The 25,749-nt window shown below is 34.1% G+C and overlaps 12 protein-coding genes and 1 pseudogene across 13 annotated transcripts, besides 5 other annotated features; 6 read left to right on the forward strand and 7 right to left on the reverse strand.

Moving 5' to 3' along the window:
• Positions 1-483: part of a mobile genetic element that runs on past the window's edge.
• A 1,304-nt stretch (positions 484-1,787) lies between these two features.
• On the reverse strand, positions 1,788-2,031 carry TVAGG3_0759700 (annotated as a pseudogene). Its single transcript has one exon. A coding segment is annotated over exon 1 (244 nt).
• Positions 2,032-4,107: 2,076 nt separating this feature from the next.
• Positions 4,108-6,919, reverse strand: TVAGG3_0759710 (barbed-end actin filament uncapping; the record flags this gene model as incomplete). Its single annotated transcript, XM_001299328.2, has 1 exon — positions 4,406-6,919. One exon carries the CDS (start codon positions 6,917-6,919, stop codon positions 4,406-4,408), a length of 2,514 nt encoding a protein of 837 aa, XP_001299329.1.
• A 1,498-nt stretch (positions 6,920-8,417) lies between these two features.
• TVAGG3_0759720 (uncharacterized protein) lies at positions 8,418-8,780 on the forward strand (the record flags this gene model as incomplete). The annotated part of the gene is made up of 1 exon (XM_051245565.1): positions 8,418-8,780. One exon carries the CDS (start codon positions 8,418-8,420, stop codon positions 8,778-8,780), a length of 363 nt encoding a protein of 120 aa, XP_051092152.1.
• An 18-nt stretch (positions 8,781-8,798) lies between these two features.
• TVAGG3_0759730 (serine threonine-protein phosphatase family) lies at positions 8,799-9,041 on the forward strand (the record flags this gene model as incomplete). Its single annotated transcript, XM_051245566.1, has 1 exon — positions 8,799-9,041. One exon carries the CDS (start codon positions 8,799-8,801, stop codon positions 9,039-9,041), a length of 243 nt encoding a protein of 80 aa, XP_051092153.1.
• A 4-nt stretch (positions 9,042-9,045) lies between these two features.
• On the reverse strand, positions 9,046-9,575 carry TVAGG3_0759740 (uncharacterized protein; the record flags this gene model as incomplete). Its single annotated transcript, XM_051245567.1, has 1 exon — positions 9,046-9,573. A coding segment is annotated over one exon (528 nt), but the record flags the coding sequence as incomplete, so codon positions are not given.
• Positions 9,576-10,346: 771 nt separating this feature from the next.
• Positions 10,347-10,742: a mobile genetic element.
• Positions 10,413-25,749: part of a mobile genetic element that runs on past the window's edge.
• TVAGG3_0759770 (phage tail repeat-like family) lies at positions 10,845-11,134 on the forward strand (the record flags this gene model as incomplete). Its single annotated transcript, XM_051245568.1, has 1 exon — positions 10,845-11,134. A coding segment is annotated over one exon (290 nt), but the record flags the coding sequence as incomplete, so codon positions are not given.
• TVAGG3_0759780 (repellent protein 1 family) lies at positions 11,878-12,273 on the reverse strand (the record flags this gene model as incomplete). The annotated part of the gene is made up of 1 exon (XM_051245569.1): positions 11,878-12,273. The coding sequence occupies one exon, from the start codon at positions 12,271-12,273 to the stop codon at positions 11,878-11,880; it is 396 nt and encodes a 131-aa protein (XP_051092156.1).
• On the reverse strand, positions 12,304-13,089 carry TVAGG3_0759790 (uncharacterized protein; the record flags this gene model as incomplete). The annotated part of the gene is made up of 1 exon (XM_051245570.1): positions 12,304-13,089. One exon carries the CDS (start codon positions 13,087-13,089, stop codon positions 12,304-12,306), a length of 786 nt encoding a protein of 261 aa, XP_051092157.1.
• Positions 14,388-14,648, forward strand: TVAGG3_0759800 (uncharacterized protein; the record flags this gene model as incomplete). The annotated part of the gene is made up of 1 exon (XM_051245571.1): positions 14,388-14,648. The coding sequence occupies one exon, from the start codon at positions 14,388-14,390 to the stop codon at positions 14,646-14,648; it is 261 nt and encodes an 86-aa protein (XP_051092158.1).
• Positions 14,967-15,530, forward strand: TVAGG3_0759810 (uncharacterized protein; the record flags this gene model as incomplete). Its single annotated transcript, XM_051245572.1, has 1 exon — positions 14,967-15,530. The coding sequence occupies one exon, from the start codon at positions 14,967-14,969 to the stop codon at positions 15,528-15,530; it is 564 nt and encodes a 187-aa protein (XP_051092159.1).
• On the forward strand, positions 15,560-15,757 carry TVAGG3_0759820 (uncharacterized protein; the record flags this gene model as incomplete). The annotated part of the gene is made up of 1 exon (XM_051245573.1): positions 15,560-15,757. One exon carries the CDS (start codon positions 15,560-15,562, stop codon positions 15,755-15,757), a length of 198 nt encoding a protein of 65 aa, XP_051092160.1.
• On the reverse strand, positions 15,883-16,458 carry TVAGG3_0759830 (organellar and viral DNA polymerase type B; the record flags this gene model as incomplete). The annotated part of the gene is made up of 1 exon (XM_051245574.1): positions 15,883-16,458. One exon carries the CDS (start codon positions 16,456-16,458, stop codon positions 15,883-15,885), a length of 576 nt encoding a protein of 191 aa, XP_051092161.1.
• Positions 16,463-17,619, reverse strand: TVAGG3_0759840 (organellar and viral DNA polymerase type B; the record flags this gene model as incomplete). Its single annotated transcript, XM_051245575.1, has 1 exon — positions 16,463-17,619. A coding segment is annotated over one exon (1,157 nt), but the record flags the coding sequence as incomplete, so codon positions are not given.
• Positions 18,046-25,749: part of a mobile genetic element that runs on past the window's edge.
• Positions 22,691-25,749: part of a mobile genetic element that runs on past the window's edge.

Consider the following 25,749-nt stretch of genomic DNA (forward strand, 5'->3'; position numbering starts at 1 on the left):
TGGAACTTTAACTTGTGTACCATCATTCTTTTTATAGCTTACATACATTTCATTGTTATTTTTCGGAATGAGTTTATTCCGTGTACCATTTTTTAAGGACTGTACCAACTGCCATCTAAAATATTTATTTTCTTCATTGACAGAAAAGTCACCAACAATAGTTTCAATATTTTTTGTTCCTATCAAACTTTGGTATATTTCATTGACATATGTTTTATCTGCTTTATTTTCAAGGCTAACGTTTAAGTCTGTTATTTCAGAAGATGTATGTGTATGCCCAACGGCACTTTTCCTGTTTAAGGTTTCTTGTAAGTTTGTAATATTTGCAATGGTATGTGTATGTCCAACGTCACTTTTCCTGTTTAAGGTTTCTTGTAAGTTTGTAATATTTGCAATGGTATGTGTATGTGTCTTATCTGCTTTTGTCTCTAATGTTTCCTTAAGACTTGGTATTTGGTTAATATAATGTATATGAGTCTTTTTAGAATATTCGTTTTCAGCTCTTGTCACTTCACTTGACATTTTATTGTCAACATATGTTTTGTCTGCTAGTTGATCAGGATGAGTATGTTCTTTTGTTGCATAAGCATTGTTAGCTCTTTCTTCTTCTTTTGCTATTGCATCGTCTACATATTCTTTGTCAGCTTTGTTGTCAACATCTGCTTTCAAAAGAAGTTCATTTATAGGTTTCTCGTTTAAAGTTCCTTTTGTTGGATTTATACAGACAGTATTGTTCTTATTGTCTTGAAATAGAAACTCATCTGTTATAGGGTTTAATGTCAGTTTTAAGTTTCCATCCTTTAAAGTTTCAGATATCTTAGAATAGTTTGAAAAGTTTGTTGTGTTCTTATTTAGAGCTTGCATAATGAGTTGTCGGTTGTGTTGTATTTCTCTCATAGACGCTGTTTCATTTGACATTTTTTATTAGATAAAATATGCTTCCAATAGAAAAAGAAAATTCTAGAGTTGCCTACAACTAAACCATTAGATGAACTTTTTACTAATGTCGGTCAAAAGTTTGAGACAGATACCGTAAAGCATGAAGGCTATCGTTTTGACTACCATTAAGATGGCTAAGAGACCCATCCGTCACAAAAGCTATTGGCTTTCGTAGAATGAAGTCATTTCAGAAGCCATACATGGTTTCCCATTTACGGTCGGTTTTGAAGTTCGATACTATAACAAAAAAAACGTATGTATGAGAAATTTGAACAGGGAAAACTTTTACAAGTTATTAGTTTGCTTGTAAATTAGAAACAACCTTCAAGCTTTTCAAGAAAAATAAAACGATATCTATATCGAATATGCAAACCAGTAGTATAACATTGACGAAGGAGAATACCATTCGATATTATTTATGACAGGAAAAATGCAACTGTTAAAATCAATAAAATAGAAGACCTTGGAGAAAACGTTTATATTTCTACAAAATATAACACTTGGCATGGTATAGATTTATGAGGATGTTAAATCAGCCTGCAGCATATCCAGTACACCCGGACTATTATGAAGTCGAAAACCCTAATGGAACATATGAAAATATTTTCGACCCAGCTGCTATTATTGTTCATGCTTCATTTTCTGGCGCCCAAAATCTTTTTTATGCTTGGCAAATGACTTTTACGAAAAACCTACAAAGTTATACGAACCACCAAGTGGAAGTATTTCAGACTTTCAAGTATGGTTTACTACAGATGGAAGAAAAAGAATAATTCCATTATACCATGCGTTTTACTTAGAACTTAGTTTCATATATAACTACTATCGAACGGTAAAAATATAATTTTTTAATACGGTTGAGGTATTGGATTTGGTTGCCAACTAGACTGTGGTGCAGGTTCAGGCTGTTGTATAACAGGAGCTTGTTCTTTCTGGTTCAGGGTCTTTAGGTATAATACCAACAAACTGACCTACTCTTTTACCAATATTTTTGACTCCGTTCCAAATTCCTTTTCCTACGGTTTTGACGCCATTCCATATACCTCTTCCAACATTTCGAAAGAAGTTTCCTATCTTACTGAAGAAACCCATTTTACTACGTGTAAAAATCTAATGTCCGCCTAGTCTTTTGCGTTTCCTGTTGAGTTCCATAGCATTCTTTAACTGGAGCTCATACATTCTGTTTCTCCTCTGGTAGAAAACATATTCTGGGTCAACTCCTGTGTTCGCGTCATCTGCATAAAGTTGTTTATATCCCACTTCAGGGTTTGTATAAAACTCTTTCCATCTCATATTTGCATACCATGGTGGCAAAACCTAACGCAGCGTCATTTGACATGGCAGTTTGCATTTGTACATCTGTTGGCACATTGACCATAGTTTGCCATTGCAGTTTGTATTCTAACTTCATTTGGAATATTCTCTGGGTTTGGTTGTCCAGGTTGCTGTGCATTCGCTAAGTTCTGTGCGTCCATTTAATATCAGATAAAAAATATCTCTTATGAGTACATATGCTGAACATTTGCAGGCATTGGTTCATCTTCATATTCTCTGTACTTTTCTGCCACGTCAAATAAATAAATGACACAATGGAAAAAACCTAAAACAAGTAGTCCTATTTCAAACCACATTTACTTACTAATAAAATTTCTTTATTGTGACCTTTCTCCAGTTTATAGGACCTCTCTCATATTCTATCTTGTCATATCTAAACTCATAGTCGTTTATATCTTCTAGCCATTTTCATGACACTTTCTAAACCACTTTTATCGGATGTAAAGTAAAAGCATGGATGGTTATGTATAACGTCTAAAGTTTCTAAAGAGTCTCTCAAAGTCCAGTCTTACTTGGTATTGAAAAATCCCATGTTTATAGAACGCGGGTCCAATAAAGAAAACATTTTCCTTGTCTTTATATTTTTCATACAACTCTGTCCAACGACATCTCACAAACTCTATACCCTCAATATATTTTTCTATGTTCTCTTTGAAAACATTTGTATAGTTAAGATATAAAACTTTTGACATAAGTGTTTCAATGTCATGAACTCTTATAGCACCACTATATAATAGTCTAGCAGATATACTATCCCAGTCTATATATTCTGCTTTTTTCAAAACCTCTCTCACAATATTTTTGTTATCTAATGGTATACGTTCCATCTTACCTATAGGTATCTTTTCTTTTAACTCTTTCAATATATTGTTTGTGTCTGGAATATGTTTGAGACGGTCCATATAGTTGTCGAAGTCATTGCATATAATCTTTGAGTCTGGGAATATTGTATGGCACAAATGGGATATATAGAAACTTCCACCGAACAAATCTACAAATGTTAGACCATTCGGTAGTTTCTTAAGTTCTCTCAATATAATATCTTTACATCTACTCTTATTTCCAAAGAACGGTAACGGCGGTTTTGTAAAATTCATTTATATATAATAATAAAAATGTTTTTACCCGAAAAGTGACAGAAAAGTTACAAAACATGAAAACATATATAATTTGTGAAAAGCGACACATTATATAATGTTTTCGACCCAGAAGAAGGCTTCTTCCCAGAAGCAATGGAGGAAGAAGAAGAGTCCTCCGAATTCACACCAGAAGACTAACAATTTTCCGAATAAAAACTTCATTTATACTAAACATCTTCGGGGCTAGAGGGCGCAACGCGCCTGGAAGCCCCACTCACCTGACCTATATGAAATTATGCATAGGATATTAAAATTTACATGTTAGCAATTTTTTTGAATTGCTTTCAATTTTCATATTGAAATTTTTAAGATTTTTTTCTGAAATAATAAGCAAGAATATCAACCTAAATAATATTAAATTCCATGCGTTAATTTCCCCTCAAAAGTCATTGACCGCCTCTCAATCTAGATTTTGTGAGTACTTTAGGTTTAGTATGATGTGGCTGCAATTTCTTTTCATTGACGAATTTCCCCTTTTCAAGTTCAAAGTATAATTCCTCATCACTTCGAACAATTGAGATGAACTTTGCAGCAATGTGGCATGTCGGCCTTCCTCTCTTCATTAGAAAGTGACATGAAAAGGAAAAATTTTTCGGATTGTTAAAAAAAGTCAGTAAAATATTTTTATCAATTGAGATTAAATACATTAATTAGAGTGAAGGACTAAAATTTGAGTGGAAAAAATCCATCACAAAATTACGATATCGACATTAGAATTTCAAAGTGGTATGGAACTGGTCAAACTTTGTTTCAAATTAAACAATTCTGAAACATTTTCTGCCACATTTTGAAATGAAAATCATAGAGTAATTTTTTTTGGGTTTGGAATTTTTGAATTCAAAAGATTAATGATAATTACTCTTCATATCTCAATGCAAATGAATTTCATGCGAACATAGAGTAATTTTTATGCAAATGTGTCTTGCGACAGTACATACACTAAAAAAACAAACATTTACTAATAAAAACAAGTACTGATTTGCTCTAATAAACTAATTACTTGATGAGTCAGCATCGTAATTGATTTTCTTTCTATAAACTTTTTGATTCTTTTGTATAGCAGCTGCTTTCTCTAATTTATCCTCAGAAGCTTTACTTTGCTTTTCAGCAGAACTTGAAGAAGTCCTGCTTAATCTTCTTCTTTTTGACGAAACAATTGAGGTTTTGGCAGAATTATATGTTGGAGATTGCAAAGGAATTGAAAATGGTGTATCGGGCTCGTAATACGATACTTCAATGCACGGACAGTCATAAATATCAGAGTAATCCATCTTATTTACTTCTGTCGGGCATGTAGACATCTCTGGTCGCTCCCCCTTATTTTGAAATGGAAGTGGTAAGTTCAATAAAGATGATGCTCCATTATGAATTCTGAAATCAGAGAAATGAGTATGAATAAAGTTCTTAAAATCTTGTGTTACATCAAGTAGTGATGGTTGAATATCTTGATTAATTTTAATAGGGAGGAATGGCTCTGTTATTTTATTCTCGCAGCGATTGAACAAAATTGACTGCAATAAAGTCATTTGAATCTTGCTGTAGCGTTCTATAATTGCTCTTTTTTCATTGTTATCAGAGGAAATTACAGCAAAATGTCTTGCATCTTTAATCGGGAAAGTCATGTCAATGATCGAATGATTTGCAACAGCAGCATTAACCAAATTAGATATTTGATCTAATGAATCCGGTTGGCTACCGTCGACTCTAACTTTTTTAAGAGTTTTCGTGTGTTTAATCGAGTGGCAGAGAAAAGCATAAGTTTCAGCTCCTATGTTGTTGTTAGAGATGTCAATGCATTCTATCGCTGACTTTGGAAGAGCTTTTATGAAAGGAAGAAGCTCATTTCTTATTTCATGGTTTAAATCTCCTCGAATTGATATTGACTTCAAACCAGGTATTTCTAAAAGTTTAACAAGAGATGTTTTCAAACCAATATCTTCAAAAGTGAAATTGTTGTTTAGTGAAATTTCTTCTAATCCAACAATGTTCATTAAGAAAGGAGACATGTTTTCGATATCTTCTGGGGTAAGTTTATTTAAGTCAAAATGGAGAGATTTCCATTTCAAATCAGGTGCAGACATCATAATTGATAGTAAATTAACTAATTTCTTTCCATTAAGATGCAAACCATTCAAAATAAGTGAAAATCTTTCTAAATTTGCATTATCTTGAATTGCTGAAACAAGTTCTTTCAGTTTTTCAAATGGATAATCAGTCAAGGAAATATCAAGAAGAAGCAATGCATTTGAATGCTTAGCAAATTCAATAATGGAATCAACACATTCAGGTGGCATCTGAAAGTTAGAAATATAAAGCTCTTGTAAATTTATTTTTGATTCAATAAAAAAATTCATGATTTTGGTTCTTTCTGTATAATTTCCTCCAATATCTAATGAAACAAGTTGTTTGTTAAAATCCAAACATTGTAAAAATGAGGATATTGTTTTAGAATCAAAAATGGCATCACTAATCCTTAATACCTTAATGTAATGGAGATTATTATTAGAATTCATTGTATCAAATATATTTTGCAGTTTATGTTTTGTAATTTGGCAGTTTGATAAACCAATATGAAGTACTGGCGAATTCTGCTTCTCCAAAATAGGAGCGATATATTCAATATCTTTTATTGCATTATTACTGAAGTCTAGATACCAGAATTGAAGCTCACTATCTTCATTCTCAGAAATAGTATCAGATAGTTCTTTAATTCCCGATGAAATTGAGCAATTCTCTAAGTGAATGAATTTAAATGGGCTCCCTTTTGAAACTGAATCTTTCAAAGCTTTGACAATATCAGGGCAATTCTGATCAATGCAGCAAATGCCAGCTCCATAGTGGGTGAACCTTAAAGTTGTGAAAATAAATTCGAATCCATTCCCATCTAAATTGGAAATTAAATCAAGAGGCAATTCTGATAAATTGTATACGTTAAAGCCGGCTAATATCATTGAATGAACGTAGCGAACAACTTCATGCCTATATCCAACCTTTTTAGCTGTAACATATCCAGCATACATGAATTGGAATAATTGAGTTGGAGAAAGAAGCAAATTTAATGTGGGGAAAAGGGTATAATCATCAGATCTAAGATCAAAAACATCTTCAATATTAAGCTTTTGATATGAAACCATGAAATTTCGATAAACATATTGTGCAAACTTAAGGCATCCAAGTCCTGTTAATGTAACTTTTTCTTCGGTAGTTTTTATAACTACAAACATAGGAGAAGTAGAGTACCACATCATTATTATTTTTGAAATATGAAATACACTATGCTTAATTAATTGTTTTTTATTTCCATGCGAAAATAATGCTATGTAATGCGGTGATAAAACGCAAATATCACCTCGCCTTGTTTGCTTATCTATCCTTGAATCTGTTCGAAATGCATAATGAATGGGATTGTCAATATCTTTGAATGACGAAAGGATATCTTCCTTTTCATTTTGAGAAAATGGTCCTGGAACTCCATTTTCAGCAATAATTTGGAATCCACCGAGCATCTTGAAAATGAAAAATTTAAAAAAATAATTATTAATGTAATAACAATGAATTATGGCATGCACATGATCTAAGAATGGGTTTAATTTTGGCTATTTCCAATAAACTGAGAAACAATTGAAAAATTAGTGCTTTTTTAATGCGATTCATTTCGATAAAATAAATATAATGATAATTTATGCCGAATTAATCAAGTAAAATTAGTATCTATTATAAAATTAAAATCAATGATTTTGTAGTAATCTTTTTGCAAAAGATAATTCAAATGGTTAATTATATTAAAAGTAGGTCAGGTAGGTGGGGCTTCCAGGCGCGTTGCGCCCTCTAGCCCATAAGAAATTTTGCCCAAGACCCAAGAGGAGGACCGAACCCCAGCCGAGCAGCCGGTGACAAAACCAAAACCGTTGTTATTTACATCATATTAATGGTGTCACTTTTTAAATATCACTTTTTGTGTCACTTTTCACAAATTATATATGTTTTCATGTTTTGTAACTTTTCTGTCACTTTTCGGGTAAAAACATTTTTATTATTATATATAAATGAATTTTACAAAACCGCCGTTACCGTTCTTTGGAAATAAGAGTAGATGTAAAGATATTATATTGAGAGAACTTAAGAAACTACCGAATGGTCTAACATTTGTAGATTTGTTCGGTGGAAGTTTCTATATATCCCATTTGTGCCATACAATATTCCCAGACTCAAAGATTATATGCAATGACTTCGACAACTATATGGACCGTCTCAAACATATTCCAGACACAAACAATATATTGAAAGAGTTAAAAGAAAAGATACCTATAGGTAAGATGGAACGTATACCATTAGATAACAAAAATATTGTGAGAGAGGTTTTGAAAAAAGCAGAATATATAGACTGGGATAGTATATCTGCTAGACTATTATATAGTGGTGCTATAAGAGTTCATGACATTGAAACACTTATGTCAAAAGTTTTATATCTTAACTATACAAATGTTTTCAAAGAGAACATAGAAAAATATATTGAGGGTATAGAGTTTGTGAGATGTCGTTGGACAGAGTTGTATGAAAAATATAAAGACAAGGAAAATGTTTTCTTTATAGTGGACCCGCCGTTCTATAACACATGGGATTTTCAATACCAAGTAGACTGGACTTTGAGAGACTCTTTAGAAACTTTAGACGTTATACATAACCATCCATGCTTTTACTTTACATCCGATAAAAGTGGTTTAGAAAGTGTCATGAAATGGCTAGAAGATATAAACGACTATGAGTTTAGATATGACAAGATAGAATATGAGAGAGGTCCTATAAACTGGAGAAAGTGTCACAATAAAGAAATTTTATTAGTAAGTAAATGTGGTTTGAAATAGGACTACTTGTTTTAGGTTTTTTCCATTGTGTCATTTATTTATTTGACGTGGCAGAAAAGTACAGAGAATATGAAGATGAACCAATGCCTGCAAATGTTCAGCATATGTACTCATAAGAGATATTTTTATCTGATATTAAATGGACGCACAGAACTTAGCGAATGCACAGCAACCTGGACAACCAAACCCAGAGAATATTCCAAATGAAGTTAGAATACAAACTGCAATGGCAAACTATGGTCAAGTGCCAACAGATGTACAAATGCAAACTGCCATGTCAAATGACGCTGCGTTAGGTTTGCCACCATGGTATGCAAATATGAGATGGAAAGAGTTTTATACAAACCCTGAAGTGGGATATAAACAACTTTATGCAGATGACGCGAACACAGGAGTTGACCCAGAATATGTTTTCTACCAGAGGAGAAACAGAATGTATGAGCTCCAGTTAAAGAATGCTATGGAACTCAACAGGAAACGCAAAAGACTAGGCGGACATTAGATTTTTACACGTAGTAAAATGGGTTTCTTCAGTAAGATAGGAAACTTCTTTCGAAATGTTGGAAGAGGTATATGGAATGGCGTCAAAACCGTAGGAAAAGGAATTTGGAACGGAGTCAAAAATATTGGTAAAAGAGTAGGTCAGTTTGTTGGTATTATACCTAAAGACCCTGAACCAGAAGAACAAGCTCCTGTTATACAACAGCCTGAACCTGCACCACAGTCTAGTTGGCAACCAAATCCAATACCTCAACCGTATTAAAAAATTATATTTTTACCGTTCGATAGTAGTTATATATGAAACTAAGTTCTAAGTAAAACGCATGGTATAATGGAATTATTCTTTTTCTTCCATCTGTAGTAAACCATACTTGAAAGTCTGAAATACTTCCACTTGGTGGTTCGTATAACTTTGTAGGTTTTTCGTAAAAGTCATTTGCCAAGCATAAAAAAGAGTTTTGGGCGCCAGAAAATGAAGCATGAACAATAATAGCAGCTGGGTCGAAAATATTTTCATATGTTCCATTAGGGTTTTCGACTTCATAATAGTCCGGGTGTACTGGATATGCTGCAGGCTGATTTAACATCCTCATAAATCTATACCATGCCAAGTTGTTATATTTTGTAGAAATATAAACGTTTTCTCCAAGGTCTTCTATTTTATTGATTTTAACAGTTGCATTTTTCCTGTCATAAATAATATCGAGATGGTATTCTCCTTCGTCAATGTTATACTGGTTTGCATATTCGATATAGATATCGTTTATTTTTTCTTGAAAAGCTTGAAGAGTTGTTTCTAAATTTACAAGCAAACTAACTTGTAAAAGTTTTCCCTGTTCAAATTTCTCATACATACGTTTTTCTTTGTTATAGTATCGAACTTCAAAACCGACCGTAAATGGGAAACCATGTATGGCTTCTGAAATGAACTTCATTCTACGAAAGCCAATAGCTTTTGTGACAGATGGGTCTCTTAACCATCTTAATGGGTAGTCAAAACGATAGCCTTCATGCTTTACGGTCTCTGTCTCAAACTTTTGACCGACATTAGTAAAAAGTTCATCTAATGGTTTAGTTGTAGCAACTCTAGAATTTTCTTTTTCTATTGGAAGCATATTTTATCTATAATAAAAATGTCAAATGAAACAGCGTCTATGAGAGAAATACAACACAACCGACAACTCATTATGCAAGCTCTAAATAAGAACACAACAAACTTTTCAAACTATTCTAAGATATCTGAAACTTTAAAGGATGGAAACTTAAAACTGACATTAAACCCTATAACAGATGAGTTTCTATTTCAAGACAATAAAACAATACTGTCTGTATAAATCCAACAAAAGGAACTTTAAACGAGAAACCTATAAATGAACTTCTTTTGAAAGCAGATGTTGACAACAAAGCTGACAAAGAATATGTAGACGATGCAATAGCAAAAGAAGAAGAAAGAGCTAACAATGCTTATGCAACAAAAGAACATACTCATCCTGAACTAGCAGACAAAACATATGTTGACAATAAAATGTCAAGTGAAGTGACAAGAGCTGAAAACGAATATTCTAAAAAGACTCATATACATTATATTAACCAAATACCAAGTCTTAAGGAAACATTAGAGACAAAAGCAGATAAGACACATACACATACCATTGCAAATATTACAAACTTACAAGAAACCTTAAACAGGAAAAGTGACGTTGGACATACACATACCATTGCAAATATTACAAACTTACAAGAAACCTTAAACAGGAAAAGTGACGTTGGACATACACATACCATTGCAAATATTACAAACTTACAAGAAACCTTAAACAGGAAAAGTGCCGTTGGGCATACACATACATCTTCTGAAATAACAGACTTAAACGTTAGCCTTGAAAATAAAGCAGATAAAACATATGTCAATGAAATATACCAAAGTTTGATAGGAACAAAAAATATTGAAACTATTGTTGGTGACTTTTCTGTCAATGAAGAAAATAAATATTTTAGATGGCAGTTGGTACAGTCCTTAAAAAATGGTACACGGAATAAACTCATTCCGAAAAATAACAATGAAATGTATGTAAGCTATAAAAAGAATGATGGTACACAAGTTAAAGTTCCATTAGACAACAACTGCTACTTAAACTTATATGGAGACGAACAAAAGAAATATTTAAGAGTTTATGAAATGGCAGATATGACATTGCCTGACCCAGCTCCAGCACCACATTATTATGACTATGGAGATGACGACAGAACACCACATGTAGATGAACAAAAGCTAACATTATATTTAGATTATTATAGATATAAAAGATATAATGCAATAGAAAAAACGAGAATAGTATATTATTATACAGATGACAGAAATAAATATTATAGTCAAGATTTTACCTACCCTGAAAACATAAGATTATATTATAAAAAATATTCTGACACAAACCAGAAGAAACCTGAAATAATTGCACTATATTTTAAGTTCAAAAGAGACAATCCTATAATATCTCATATGTTTGATTTAATGAACCCAGTAGGTTCTATTTATACATCTATGGAAGCAAGAGGTCCTCAAGTAATGTTTGGTGTTGGTGCATGGGAACAAATAGTCGACAGGTTTTTGTATTGTGCAAACTCTTCAAAGGAAACAGGTGGAAGTAAAACGATTTCAGGTGAAAATTTACCTGCACACAGTCACTACATAGATTTAAGTACATCTCAAGCAGGTTGGCATAAGCATAGATATTGGGATTGGTCAGGAATGACAAAAGGTAAAGGATATGATGTTAAAGACGAGGTTAAGTTTGCTATAAATTGTTACTGGAGTGACACTCAGGGAGAAGGAAACCATACACATTTCGTTTCAGGATATACGCAAACAACGGGACAAAGTAAAGAATACATGCCACCTTACATGACAGTTTACGCATGGTATAGAATTGCTTAGTCGTCATTTTCAACTTCTTTAGCATATTCGTCAGGAGTTGTCTTATATTTGTTAGGAATTGTCTTTGAAAGTATACCACCTTGAACTTTGACAAGTTTGAAACGAGGTCTGGCAATAGTAGTTTTATCTTCTGCTTGCAGTGTGTACATTTTGCCATGTTTGCCTAAAACTTCATAATATTCTCTTGTATACTTTCTTCTATTTTTACGAACACGAATGTGAGTACCTGTCGAGTTCCCATTGAAGGTTTTGCTTGTGAAGGTGTTGGAGTTTGTTTAACTTCAGCTACTTCAGTATTATTTACAACATTTGCTTTATTTCTTTTCAACATCATAACTGCTCCTGCTGTAGCTAGCAAACCTAGTGGGAGACCATATCTTATATAAGGACTTGACCAAATGCTATTTTTGACAGGAGCTGGTGGAACACCTAACCTTGGTGAGACTGCTCTTTGCCATTGTGCAGCTCGTAAGAAATATTCAATAGGTGCTCCATAATCGTTTGGTAAAGTTTGTTTCATAGATGGTGAAGGTTCGCGAGAGCTTGATGAAGAACTCATTTATAAGCTTTAAAAATAAACGTTCATCCTTTATTCCTCACTGTCGTCCGTAGCTAAGTTATAGTCATCTAATCTTATTATGGGGATGCCATTAGCACGCACCTGAATGGCAAAGCAACAATCCCTCATAAATCCAATAAGTGGCTTTGGTACATTTTCAGTTGCTAGTTCAATAGGTCCTTTAACAGACAATTTGTATGTTATTGGAGCAGTAGATGTTTGACCTTGCTGGAAGCAAAAGTCCACTTCTGTTGGAAAACCACATAAGAAATGTGTGTTGTCATAGCTATCCCATTTATGTTCCACACTACCATCATCCACCAATGACCTCATAACATCTTCATTAAATCCTATCATATCATTGTTTGTATTGCAAGCGTTCGCAACCATTTCATAAAATACAGGTCCATATGATTTTTCAGGTTCTGCAGGTATATTTCCATAAGCTCCCATGGAAAGCTGAAGATATTTAAACTTAGGGTTCTCAAAATTAACATAATAGTTGTCTTTCTTTCTAAATAGTGCCCAAATACTTTTAACATTAATAGGCGTATAAGCTGCTGTAAATGTTGCACTTGAACTATCTGTATTCTTTGAGAATGAACCGTCCATAGGAATCCAATCCATAACTTTAACAGGAAAACATAAAGCCTCGTTTGTATAATGTTCTACAAGTTCTGTATAAATGTTAGGGTCTAAAGAGAATGACTTTGGATGAATGAAACATTCATTAAAATCCATCTTTGTTCGAAATAGTTGCTGGGTTACAGTTGTAATAGTAACTGTTCCACTAGCTTCTACTGCCTTCGTTATCATGGTGAATGGTTCATTCCATGGAACAAATTTATTTGTCGGTGGATTTGAATCTGAAGCAAATGCAACTTTAAGAGTTGGATTGAAAGCAATGATATCATTTACAGATATAGATGTGCATTGTAAGGCGTCGCTACTGAACTTTACTTTAAGCTGAATGTTTCCTGCAAAAGCTGGAATAAATCGAATAGCTTCTAATGGAAGGAATCTTCTAACAGGAATTCTTAAACGAAGCTTAAAATCAAATGATTTTCCTGCTGTAATTGGACCACTAACAATTTGTCCTGTTCTGCATGTTCCCGAATGACTCCATACATCTTCATGTCGAGTCTTTGAGAAAACATCTACTTTCTTTATTTGTTCGGTAGTTTGTGAGTTTGAAGTTATATATGCTTCTTCTCTTGCGTTGTCTTGAGAATATACGATACGACCATTTGCAAGGATTTGATATCCAGCAACTGCATAGAAAGCGTCATCGAAACCAATCCAAAATCCTGGTGGGTTTGTTTTATTGGAACCTGAACCAACTTCTTTATCTACAATAAATTGACCTTCCATTTTATACGTAATGAATGTATTATAAAAGTCCAACATATTTTCACCAGGAGGTGAGAGATTGAATGTTACCCATGTGTTATCTTTAGCAGTTCCAGGTTGTGATGGAATCTTTGCGTCAGAATATTTTCTATTAGTGTCACCAATTTGAACTGCATTGTCTATGATATCGAAATATGAGCGAATTGATGAATATGCTCTGCTGGAGTAAATTCGTTTAGCTGTTCGTTCTGCATGTATTTACTTCAGATAAAAATATCTATTTACTTCATTATTCTCACTCTTCTTCTTGGCATTCGTGGTGGAAGTTGTTTCTTGACATTTTCAATGAACTGTACATTCTCTTTTGTCTCAACTTTCTTTCACTGGTGGGTCAGGGTTCTTTGACTCGGTTTGTTTTTCAATGAAATTCACGAACTTTGCAATAAGCTCTTGGTTCGTTATTGAAAGTACATCTGGCTTCTTTTCTTCTTGTTCTATTGACTTTTCAGTTTGAACAGAAGGTTTTTATATGGGCTTCGTGGACTTCACCCTTGCCATACACCTTAATGTTGTCGCTTTCTGCATTCGCTAATGGAAACCTTTCCTTTTTTTACGTATATTTTACCATCTTTACTCTGACTTACGTAATAGAAAGGATGTTGTATTCCTCTTGCGTCATTTAATATAATAGACTCTCGCTCTGATTTTTGACAAGCTCATTTTACATCGGTTAAAGTTTTAATTTTGTTTTTATCTGCAGTCAAATGACTCAGACAAGCCCTACGGACAAGACCCAAGGGGTCATAGATGTTGAAGCATTGAAGAAAGAAATTCGCGAGCAAATTTTATCCGAACTGAAGGAACAAAAACAAGAACAAAAGCCAGAGAGACCAAAGAGAAAACTTAGTGAAAAACAACTTGCTGCATTAGCTGCTGGAAGACAGAAGAACCCACGTTTGCTGGCGAAGAAAGCTAGAGAAGAAGCTGAAGCAAAAGTTAAAGAAGCTGAAGCAAAGAAAGAGTAAATGGTTTATTTTTATCCGAATTAAATGTATAGACAAATACCTTTATCTGTTGCGTTCAGTAGTGAAAACCCTGACGTCAAAATAAAGGGGAACAGAGTAACGTTTAAGTTTCCAACAGACTGGATTGTGAACATAAATGAAGAGAAGTACATTGGCATAACAAATATGTATATAACACGTGCTTTCAGAAAGGTTGACTTTATACTTCAAGTCGAGATAGAAAATGACGAACAGTCTTTAAGCGCCCAAAACATTCACATATACAAATACTTTAAAGACGATACAACATTGCAACAATGTATGATTTCATTTAATGAGATGTTCGAGAAAAAGTTCAACATTGAAGTACAAACTTTACAGCCTTTACGTGAGTTTCTTGCACAACTGAAAGAAGAAGGTAGTCAGCCACAACTTATAGACTTTCATTATGAATTTAATGAAAATGAAGATGGAACTCATGACTGTCAGTTTGTTATATATTCACCATTCAATGAAGTCGCTAAAAAGAAAGAAAATCCATTACGTATAAGATTTCAAATCTCTGAACCAAGTGATGATTTCAAGAATGTTTTCAATTATGATGCAATGCTTCCGAGGAAAAATGAATTTTCAAAGATTGTAACACCCGGCATTTGGGATAGAAAGCAAGCTATATTATATTCAAACTTAAGTAAGGGAGTTGAAAATGAGTTCATTGGTCATACAAGAACTTCACCACTTCCTAACCCTAAATACTATAAATTAACTGGCTTCAATCGTGAGTTTTGGATAGACATGTTCTCCACTCATGACCATAACTGCCCAGTGTTCTTACCTCCAGACCATAAGGACTGTCTCTACATTGAAGCACAACTCTTAAACTCTACCATCGCAGTATTGTAAAATCTACGCTAGCTTTATTTTTATCACGAATGACCTCATTCATGACCTCATTCCTGACCTCATTCATGACCTCATTCCTGACCTCATTCATGATCTCATTCCTGACCTCATTCATGACCTCATTCCTGACCTCATTCATGACCTCATTCCTGACCTCATTCATGACCTCATTGCTGACAAAAATAAATGACCTCATTCATGACCTCATTGCTGACAAAAATAAATGACCTCATTCATGACCTCATTGCTGACAAAAATAAATGACCTCATTGCTGACCTCATTGCTGACAAAAATAAATGACCTCATTGCTGACCTCATTCATGACCTCATTGCTGACAAAAATAAATGACCTCAGAACTTCAACTTACGAATAAAGCTTGTTTTAGTCGTTATTGAGAAGTTAAACTTTTCAGCAAAGCAAGGTTGACATGACTTACATAAGTCAAATCCAATCTCTTGACCATCATGAAGTGCTTTATATAACTTCATAACACTGAACTCAGAGTCTTTGTCATATGTTCCTTGCGGAACCATTAAACCTTTATCTTCATCATAGAAACACTGAACAGAGTCAGGAAACATTTCATTAGCGGTTAAAGCAATAACATCTTGCTTCACGCCTTTCATTCTGCAGTGAAATGCAACTTCATTTAAATCATTCGTGAGTAAGTCTATGTAAGTCTTCTTTCCACAAAATATTGACTTGTATGCTAAACTTTGTTTTCCAGGTGTGATTTCTGCAAAGTCGCTATGAAATTGACCAAGGTTTTTACCAATGAGAACTCTTCCATAACGTTTCTCAAACTCTTCAGCTAAACGAGGGATATCTTCATTGTAGAGATGCATACTGTCCGTATCGCTATAAAAGATGTCCATTCCTAAGTCCTCAGCAGTACAGAATACTTCACACATTATTCTCTTCGACATTGACAGAATGTTAACACCAAGTGGACAGAAGTTAAAGTGTCTGCAAATGCTTTTCGTTAGCTTGAAAATAGTTTTATCTGAACCATCCAAACCTTCGAACTTCACTATATGGTTGTAGTTTCTGATGGCATATCTTATAGCATCTTTGTCATCTACTATGGTTATTTTTGACTCAATAAGAGATAGAATAGTTTTGCCATAAATACTGTTCAGAATGAGCTTTATATTTTCTTGCAAAGGATTTCCTTCTTTCTTATACTTTAACCTTAACTCAAACAACTTCTTTACTTCATCTCTTATTCTAATATCTCTGTTTCCATCGTAATAGTATCCTTGCAACACTTCACATTTGACACCTTGATATTTTATGAGGTCTTGTAATGTTATATGGTCAACATACATTAAACAGCAAGTGTTTGAACTTCTGGGAACGTTAAGTTCTGGATTTAGTTCAGGGTCACAAACTATTAAAGGAAAGTGTCTATGTATTCCAATCTCTGTTATCTTAATGAGAACAAAGAAGCCAGACATAAACTTTTCACCAATGGGTTCCTTTTGGTCGTCATCGAATAAATGTCTCATGAGATACTCTGTGCTTAACATTTCTTTCTTCAATACTTTCGGTATACCTTCTAAAGTATAAAGTCTTGCTATAGCTGATGGATATAATGAAACAGCGTCGAAATCAGCAATGAGTTTCTCTTTACTCTTTTGTTTAATGTTATCTGACAGCATACATCTTCCACCTTGAATACAGCGTGAAATAAATTCTCTTGGTTTATTTGAGAGGTCATATAAATTTCCATTCGGGAAGTACACTCTGTTCTCAAACAATTTGTTAGCAATAGAACAAATACTAACGTAGTCATAAACGTTTAAATCAAATTCTTTCAATATGTCATTGCGGAACTTAACAAAACCTTCTCTTAAAATTCTTACATCTTGTTTGCAATAAAATGTGCTATACTTTTCTAAGTCGAAGTGGTTCTCATCTATTCTGCAACCTTTGATGGAATCTATGTTTTTCATGAATGTATCTGCATCCCGGATAAACTTACATGCTTCAGAAATGACACCAGTTCTGTTGTCATTTGCTAACAAAACACTGCTGTAGTAGTTGTATGGAAATACTTCTTTCGGTCCTGTTTGTAAGTTAAACATAGCAGGAAATAGTTTAAGCTTCTTATTTATAACACTGTAAGAGTCTTTTATAATAATTGCCCTTCCTTTATATAAGCCAGTTATTTGCATTGTTCGTGAACCTTTAATGATGGGAGTTCCTTTCACTTCTGTCATGTGTCTTAAGATGAAGTTTATATCATAACTGAGGTTATGGAAATATATTAAACTCTTGTCAGGAAGTCGTTCCAAAAATTCTGTTGCACAGTTCTGACCCCAAATGCTTTCACTCACTGAACCATCTTCACTGTCGTAACAGATGTTAAAAGCTTTATGAAAGCCGTCTGTGCTACACTCAAAGTCAGCAAAGAAAACGTGCTCAGGAATGAACTTGCACTTATTTTTATTTACTTCTTTTGACTCGGCTTTCTTCTTCAGTTGTGCACAATACTTTGGAGCGTATGTCAAAGTTAGTATACATATCAAGTGTACGGAGGCACTGCGCACCTACTTACCCATTATATGTGAATTTGACACTTTACAAAACCGTTAACGTATATTTTACAACACAAACGACAACACTAACTTAACCTTAAATATTTACAAAGCCACCAACCACTTCACCTCACTAATGTAAAAAATAAACGTTCTCACTTACAAAAGTATTGCAACTCCTCCCATTGCTGTGCTTCACACAATAGTTCATATTCTTCAGTATCGCTGCTGTCACTCCAATCGTCAGAGTCAAAGTCACTGTCAAAATAAATGTTAGTAAGTTTTGACAAAGCTAATGAAACACGTTTACCGTTTGTATCGTATGCTTGTATAAACTTTCCATTCTTCATTCCTTCATAAACGCTCAAACTAACTTTACCCTTTCTCCCTCGTATCTGATAGAATGTATTTTCACGAGGAACGAAGAACAAATTCTTGAACTCATGACCGTTGTAGTTTTGTTATCTCAATAGTTTTCGTCATTTATATAAAAATAAAATAAAAAATAATTTTAAAAAAATAAACTTAAAAATAAATGATATTACTACCTTCACGCGTATGAAAACATAGCACAAAAATAAATTTAGGTGAAGTGGTGAAATCTCACCTCTTTTTTCACCCGGTTTTTCACCCTGTTGAATTCATTGCTTTATAACTCTCTTCCTTGGTTTCTTTTTAGTTGCTTTCTTCACGTCTGTCTCCAACTTGACTGTCTTTCTTCTTCGGCCGTAATGATACCAGTTACTTCCACCAGTCAATGGGTCAAATTGTCTTTCGTAAGGGTTTCCATACATTCCATAGGGACCATACGGAAGAACTACTGGTGGAGAAGAAACATTTTCTTTAGTTCCATCGACTCTATTTAAATGCATTGTTTCACCTTTCATCTGGTCATTAAAGTCTTTTGCGTGTTTTGCAAAACTCATCGTCCTTCCTAAAGCATTTTCTGACTCAGTCGCAACTAAATTGGATGCTTTATTTATGAGCCCTATTTTATTTAATCTTAACTTCTTTGCAACCCAGCCTCCAATCTTCCCTTTATTTGCATCTAATGTCTTCGAAACCCTTCCTCCACTCATTTTATTTACTGCTCATAAGCTCCAAGTGCTTTTGCTCCAAATGCTAATGCTTTTGTTCCCATTGCGCCTAAAGCTGCCCAAGCTACCATTTACACCATATTAAAATCATCTCTCTTCAATATTATCTCATAAAAGTTCTCGTTACTGGAGAAAGTCAATGAACATAAGCGTTCTCACGGGCTTCGCCCTCACCGCTTTGCGGTCTATCTAACTTCTTTCTTATATCATCTATACGCTTCAAAATGTCTGAACAATTGCTAACATCTTCTACAACAGTTATTTCATCATGAATGACCTTCAAGAACAAGCTCATTTAATATGCAATTAAAATCATTTCAATAATGAGTCCATCCTTTCCATCTTTAGGTAGCACAACATCTTTCATTGAAGAAGGTTCGACAAGTCTTATGTTAAACTTACTGACAAAGTTTGTTATACTATAATGCTTCGGCGGCGAATACATATATTGAAAGACATAATATAGATTCTTCAGCAAATTCACTTATACTGGATTTTATAACAATGTTTTCACGAGACCAAATACCACCAATTGAAAAACTTGTAAGCAATCCTGCTGAGCCTTCAACTGTAAACGTCGATGGTAACATTCCACGAAGGTCATCTATTGACATCGTTGAGTCACTGTATTTAAATATTTTCTTAAAGCAATCGTCATTATCTAACCATGCAATAGCTTTGAAGTTTTCATTCGAATATACATCTGCTTCATTAAATGTAAAACCTGACTTCTTTGCAGAGATGACTTTAAAAATCTATTGAGTTTGTTTCAAAATTATATGCTATGGTAACTTCTGAAGGTAATGGATGTCCTTCCGCAGTAAGTTGTTCTCTCACTACCGTTTGAAGCTTTGTAAAAACTTTCATGTCATCTCCTGTATCTAAGTTCACATACACAGCAACAGGAAAACTATCTTGCTTCTTTGTTTCATCATTATACCTCAAAACATTAAAGTTCTTCAATAATATTGTTCTTCCTGCTGGAATACTTCGAACCTGTCTGATTTCAATAGCTTTCTCACCTCCTACATACTCTACCCAGTGTCTTGGATATTCATAAGTATACTGACTTTCTTGAATTTTGGTTGGTTTCATCATAACATGTTCATAGTATATCTTTATACTCTTGTCAGTTAGACTCTGCTATGTTCTGAATATTTCTGACTTGCATTTTTAATGGAGATAAAATGAAGCATTTAATACATGACGTAGATGAAGACATGAATGAAACTACAGACAAGCTCAACAGTTCTCTCATTCTTCCTTTCAGCAAAGATTATGAATTCTGTTCAAATGGTGTGTATTTCTATTGTGGAAAGATGGGTCAGGAAAGACATTTAACCTCATTCGTTATATACTCATAACAGAGCGTTTAGGAAAAACTCTTACTATGACCAAATCATTATTATCAGCAACTTCAGACTCTAGGACTCAACAGCGAAAACATTTATGTCAAAAGTTCAAGCCTCTGTCGTTAAAGTTCCAGACAGTGAACTCATTGAATTTCTTCAACGTTACATTCGACGTAAGAGGAAATATTATGCCATCGTTGAATTTATACAGTCAGGAATGCAAAAGACTTCTGAAGAGATGGAAAGAATTTTGACAAACACCACTTACGTCAATACTCAGGAGTTTACGATATGAAACGACTTACAAACTACATTCTGTCAAAACTTTCAAAATACCCCTTCAAAAATATCCTTCAAACACTCTGCTCGTTTGCGACGACTTCGCCGGAAAAGGTTTAGTTTTCAAAACCAGACTCACCATTAGCTAACATCATTACTAAAGTCAGACATTACCACTTAACTGTAGCAATACTTATGCAAACATGGTGTTTTCTTGCTTTAAACATAAAACGTCTCATAACTGACTTCGTTATCTTTCAAGGTTTCTCACGTTATGATATTGAACTCATTTGGAAACAGTCAGGTATAACATTACCTTTTGAAGAAAATTGGGAAGCATATAAGTCTCTCATCTCTCCTCATTCATACCTTGAGATTCATATCATGACTAATACCATTAAAGTCAAAAATATTCCATGGGAACGACCAACATTGTTTTAAAGTTTTAACCTTCAATTGACTGATGGTAAACAAATTCCATGCATCTCTGTCGCCATTTCTGTTAATATTTTTGCTGTCATTCATATCATCCACTTCCCCATCCGTTAGCTTTTGAGGATATGCGTTAGAATAGCTGTTCTTAAATGAAGGCTTTTCACCTTTGAGAGCATAAACTCTATAACTTTCTGCATACTTTATGTTTGAACCTCCTGAGCCATCATTGACATAAATTTTTATAGGCTTCCACCCTTTGTTTCATGTTCCTGCTTCTTCCCTTAGCTCTTTTGTTCAGTAGTTCTACATCTTTATACACAGCGCACCTGTCTCAGTGAATTCAACAATATTTCATTCGTTAGCTTTACATTCAAACCCTTGTCGAGTATATTGTTCATTTCATACATATAAAAGGGTTTTTATTTCTATATGAAATGAGAAGCAAAATCCATCTTAGCTGGTGCCGTTAATGTTCCAATTGAACCAACATCAAATGTTGACTCACGAACGACAAACAATATTGTCATAAAGAACTATAGTTCAGAGTGTTTGAAAGAACCAGAACCAGAGCTGAAATCCGTGAATTTAAACACAGCTTCAAACGCTAACGCTACATCAGATGTTAAGTTAGAGTATCCACCACTGGACCAAATTCTTTCAAGAGAAGCCAACGACAATCCTTACACAAATGTTTCAAACAAATCCTTCAGATAACGTAGACCATTACCTTCTTCAGTTATACCAAACTATCTTACTCAAAGACGATAAGAAGCTTTTGACAAATCTTATAAGTAAGAACCAAATAATTCTAACAAAGGAGGACCTTGAAAATGTTATCTCACGAATAACAGGGAAACAATGTGTCATTGACTATCTCGACCCGAAATCGAATGCGTGTGGTCAAACGCCACTATTCATGAAAATAGGTAACATCCGCATCATTGAAACACCAGGAACTACAGGAGTTGAGTTTAAGTATAAATATTCGAATGAATATACAAACTTTCAAACAGAATATAAACTTTGTTTGAAATATGTTTTAGTAAATTAAAGCAGTCAGGAGGGCTCTTTGAGCCCATCTCTGGCGCTTTGCGCCGTCAGTCAAAAAAATTTCAAAGTTAGCAATTTGTAATATCTATCCAAAACTTCTTCAACAGTATCGAACTCATCCTCATAATGCAAACCTAATCTTATTGACTTGGTGCAGTTTTCACTAACACAATATTTTTCTGTTCTCTTGACTGACATAACTAATTCATTTGTTTCATCAAACAGCAACAACCAAAGTGCATGACCTAATACATAACATTCATACTTTTATATTTTAGCTCTGAGTTCTCTTGTAAGCTGTTGCATTTAATATTTTCTAAAAAGTCAACTTCAACAGTCATTCGCACTGGTGCCTTCAGTTTCTACAGGCTCTCCTTGAAAGTAACATGTCTGAATTGCATCCACTTTCACGAGGAACGAAGAACAAATTCTTGAACTCATGACCGTTGTAGTTTGTTATCTCAATAGTTTTTCGTCATTTATATAAAAATAAAATAAAAAATAATTTTAAAAAAATAAACTTAAAAATAAATGATATTACACCTTCACGCGTATGAAACATAGCACAAAAATAAATTTTAGGTGAAGTGGTGAAATCTCACCTCTTTTTTCACCCGGTTTTTCACCCTGTTGAATTCATTGCTTTATAACTCTCTTCCTTGGTTTCTTTTTAGTTGCTTTCTTCACGTCTGTCTCACACTTGACTGTCTTTCTTCTTCGGCCCGTAATGATACCAGTTACTTCCACCAGTCAATGGGTCAAATGTCTTTCGTAAGGGTTTCCATACATTCCATAGGGACCATACGGAAGAACTACTGGTGGAGAAGAACATTTTCTTTAGTTCCATCGACTCTATTTAAATGCATTGTTTCACCTTTCATCTGGTCATTAAAGTCTTTTGCGTGTTTTTGCAAACTCATCGTCCTTTCCTAAAGCATTTTCTGACTCAGTCGCAACTAAATTGGATGCTTTATTTATGAGCCCTATTTTATTTAATCTTAACTTCTTTGCAACCCAGCCTCAATCTTCCCTTTATTTGCATCTAATGTCTTCGAAACCCTTCCTCCACTCATTTTATTTACTGCGTCATAAGCTCCAAGTGCTTTTGCTCCAAATGCTAATGCTTTTGTTCCCATTGCGCCTAAAGCTGCCCAAGCTACCATTTACACCATATTAAAATCATCTCTCTTCAATATTATCTCATAAAAGTTCTCGTTACTGGAGAAAGTCAATGAAACATAAGCGTTCTCACGGGCTTCGCCCTCACCGCTTTGCGGTCTATCTAACTTCTTTCTTATATCATCTATACGCTTCAAAATGTCTGAAACAATTGCTAACATCTTCTACAACAGTTATTTCATCATGGAATGACCTTCAAGAACAAGCTCATTTAATATGCAATTAAAATCATTTCAATAATGAGTCCATCCTTTCCATCTTTAGGTAGCACAACATCTTTCATTGAAGAAGGTTCGACAAGTCTTATGTTAAACTTACTGACAAAGTTTGTTATACTATAATGCTTCGGCGGCGAATACATATAGTTTGAAAGACATAATATAGATTCTTCAGCAAATTCACTTATACTGGATTTTATAACAATGTTTTCACGAGACCAAATACCACCAATTGAAAAACTTGTAAGCAATCCTGCTGAGCCTTCAACTGTAAACGTCGATGGTAACATTCCACGAAGGTCATCTATTGACATCGTTGAGTCACTGTATTTAAATATTTTTCTTAAAGCAATCGTCATTATCTAACCATGCAATAGCTTTGAAGTTTTCATTCGAATATACATCTGCTTCATTAAATGTAAAACCTGACTTCTTTGCAGAGATGACTTTAAAATCTATTGAGTTTGTTTCAAAATTATATGCTATGGTAACTTCTGAAGGTAATGGATGTCCTTTCCGCAGTAAGTTGTTCTCTCACTACCGTTTGAAGCTTTGTATTAAAAACTTTCATGTCATCTCCTGTATCTAAGTTCACATACACAGCAACAGGAAAACTATCTTGCTTCTTTGTTTCATCATTATACCTCAAAACATTAAAGTTCTTCAATAATATTGTTCTTCCTGCTGGAATACTTCGAACCTGTCTGATTTCAATAGCTTTCTCACTCCTACATACTCTACCCAGTGTCTTGGATATTCATAAGTATACTGACTTTCTTGAATTTTGGTTGGTTTCATCATAACATGTTCATAGTATATCTTTATACTCTTGTCAGTTAGACTCGGTGCTATGTTCTGAATATTTCTGACTTGCATTTTTAATGGAGATAAAATGAAGCATTTAATACATGACGTAGATGAAGACATGAATGAAACTACAGACAAGCTCAACAGTTCTTCTCATTCTTCCTTTCAGCAAAGATTATGAATTCTGTTCAAATGGTGTGTATTTCTATTGTGGAAAGATGGGTCAGGAAAGCATTTAAATTTAACCTCATTCGTTATATACTCATAACAGAGCGTTTAGGAAACAACTCTTACTATGACCAAATCATTATATCAGCAACTTCAGACTCTATGGACTCAACAGCGAAAACATTTATGTCAAAAGTTCAAGCCTCTGTCGTTAAAGTTCCAGACAGTGAACTCATTGAATTTCTTCAACGTTACATTCGACGTAAGAGGAAATATTATGCCATCGTTGAATTTATACAGTCAGGAATGCAAAAGACTTCTGAAGAGATGGAAAGAATTATTGACAAACACCACTTACGTCAATACTCAGGAGTTTACGATATGAAACGACTTACAAACTACATTCTGTCAAAACTTTCAAAATACCCCTTCAAAAAATATCCTTCAAACACTCTGCTCGTTTGCGACGACTTCGCCGGAAAAGGTTTAGTTTCAAAACCAGACTCACCATTAGCTAACATCATTACTAAAGTCAGACATTACCACTTAACTGTAGCAATACTTATGCAAACATGGTGTTTTCTTGCTTTAAACATAAAACGTCTCATAACTGACTTCGTTATCTTTCAAGGTTTCTCACGTTATGATATTGAACTCATTTGGAAACAGTCAGGTATAACATTACCTTTTGAAGAAATTTGGGAAGCATATAAGTCTCTCATCTCTCCTCATTCATACCTTGAGATTCATATCATGACTAATACCATTAAAGTCAAAAATATTCCATGGGAACGACCAACATTGTTTTAAAGTTTAACCTTCAATTGACTGATGGTAAACAAATTCCATGCATCTCTGTCGCCATTTCTGTTAATATTTTTGCTGTCATTCATATCATCCACTTCCCCATCCGTTAGCTTTTGAGGATATGCGTTAGAATAGCTGTTCTTAAATGAAGGCTTTTCACCTTTGAGAGCATAAACTCTATAACTTTCTGCATACTTTATGTTTGAACCTCCTGAGCCATCATTGACATAAATTTTTATAGGCTTCCACCCTTTGTTCATGTTCCTGCTTCTTCCCTTAGCTCTT

The sequence above is a fragment of the Trichomonas vaginalis genome, chromosome III, assembly GCF_026262505.1.
Source record: "Trichomonas vaginalis G3 chromosome III, whole genome shotgun sequence".
Lineage (NCBI taxonomy): Eukaryota > Parabasalia > Trichomonadida > Trichomonadidae > Trichomonas > Trichomonas vaginalis.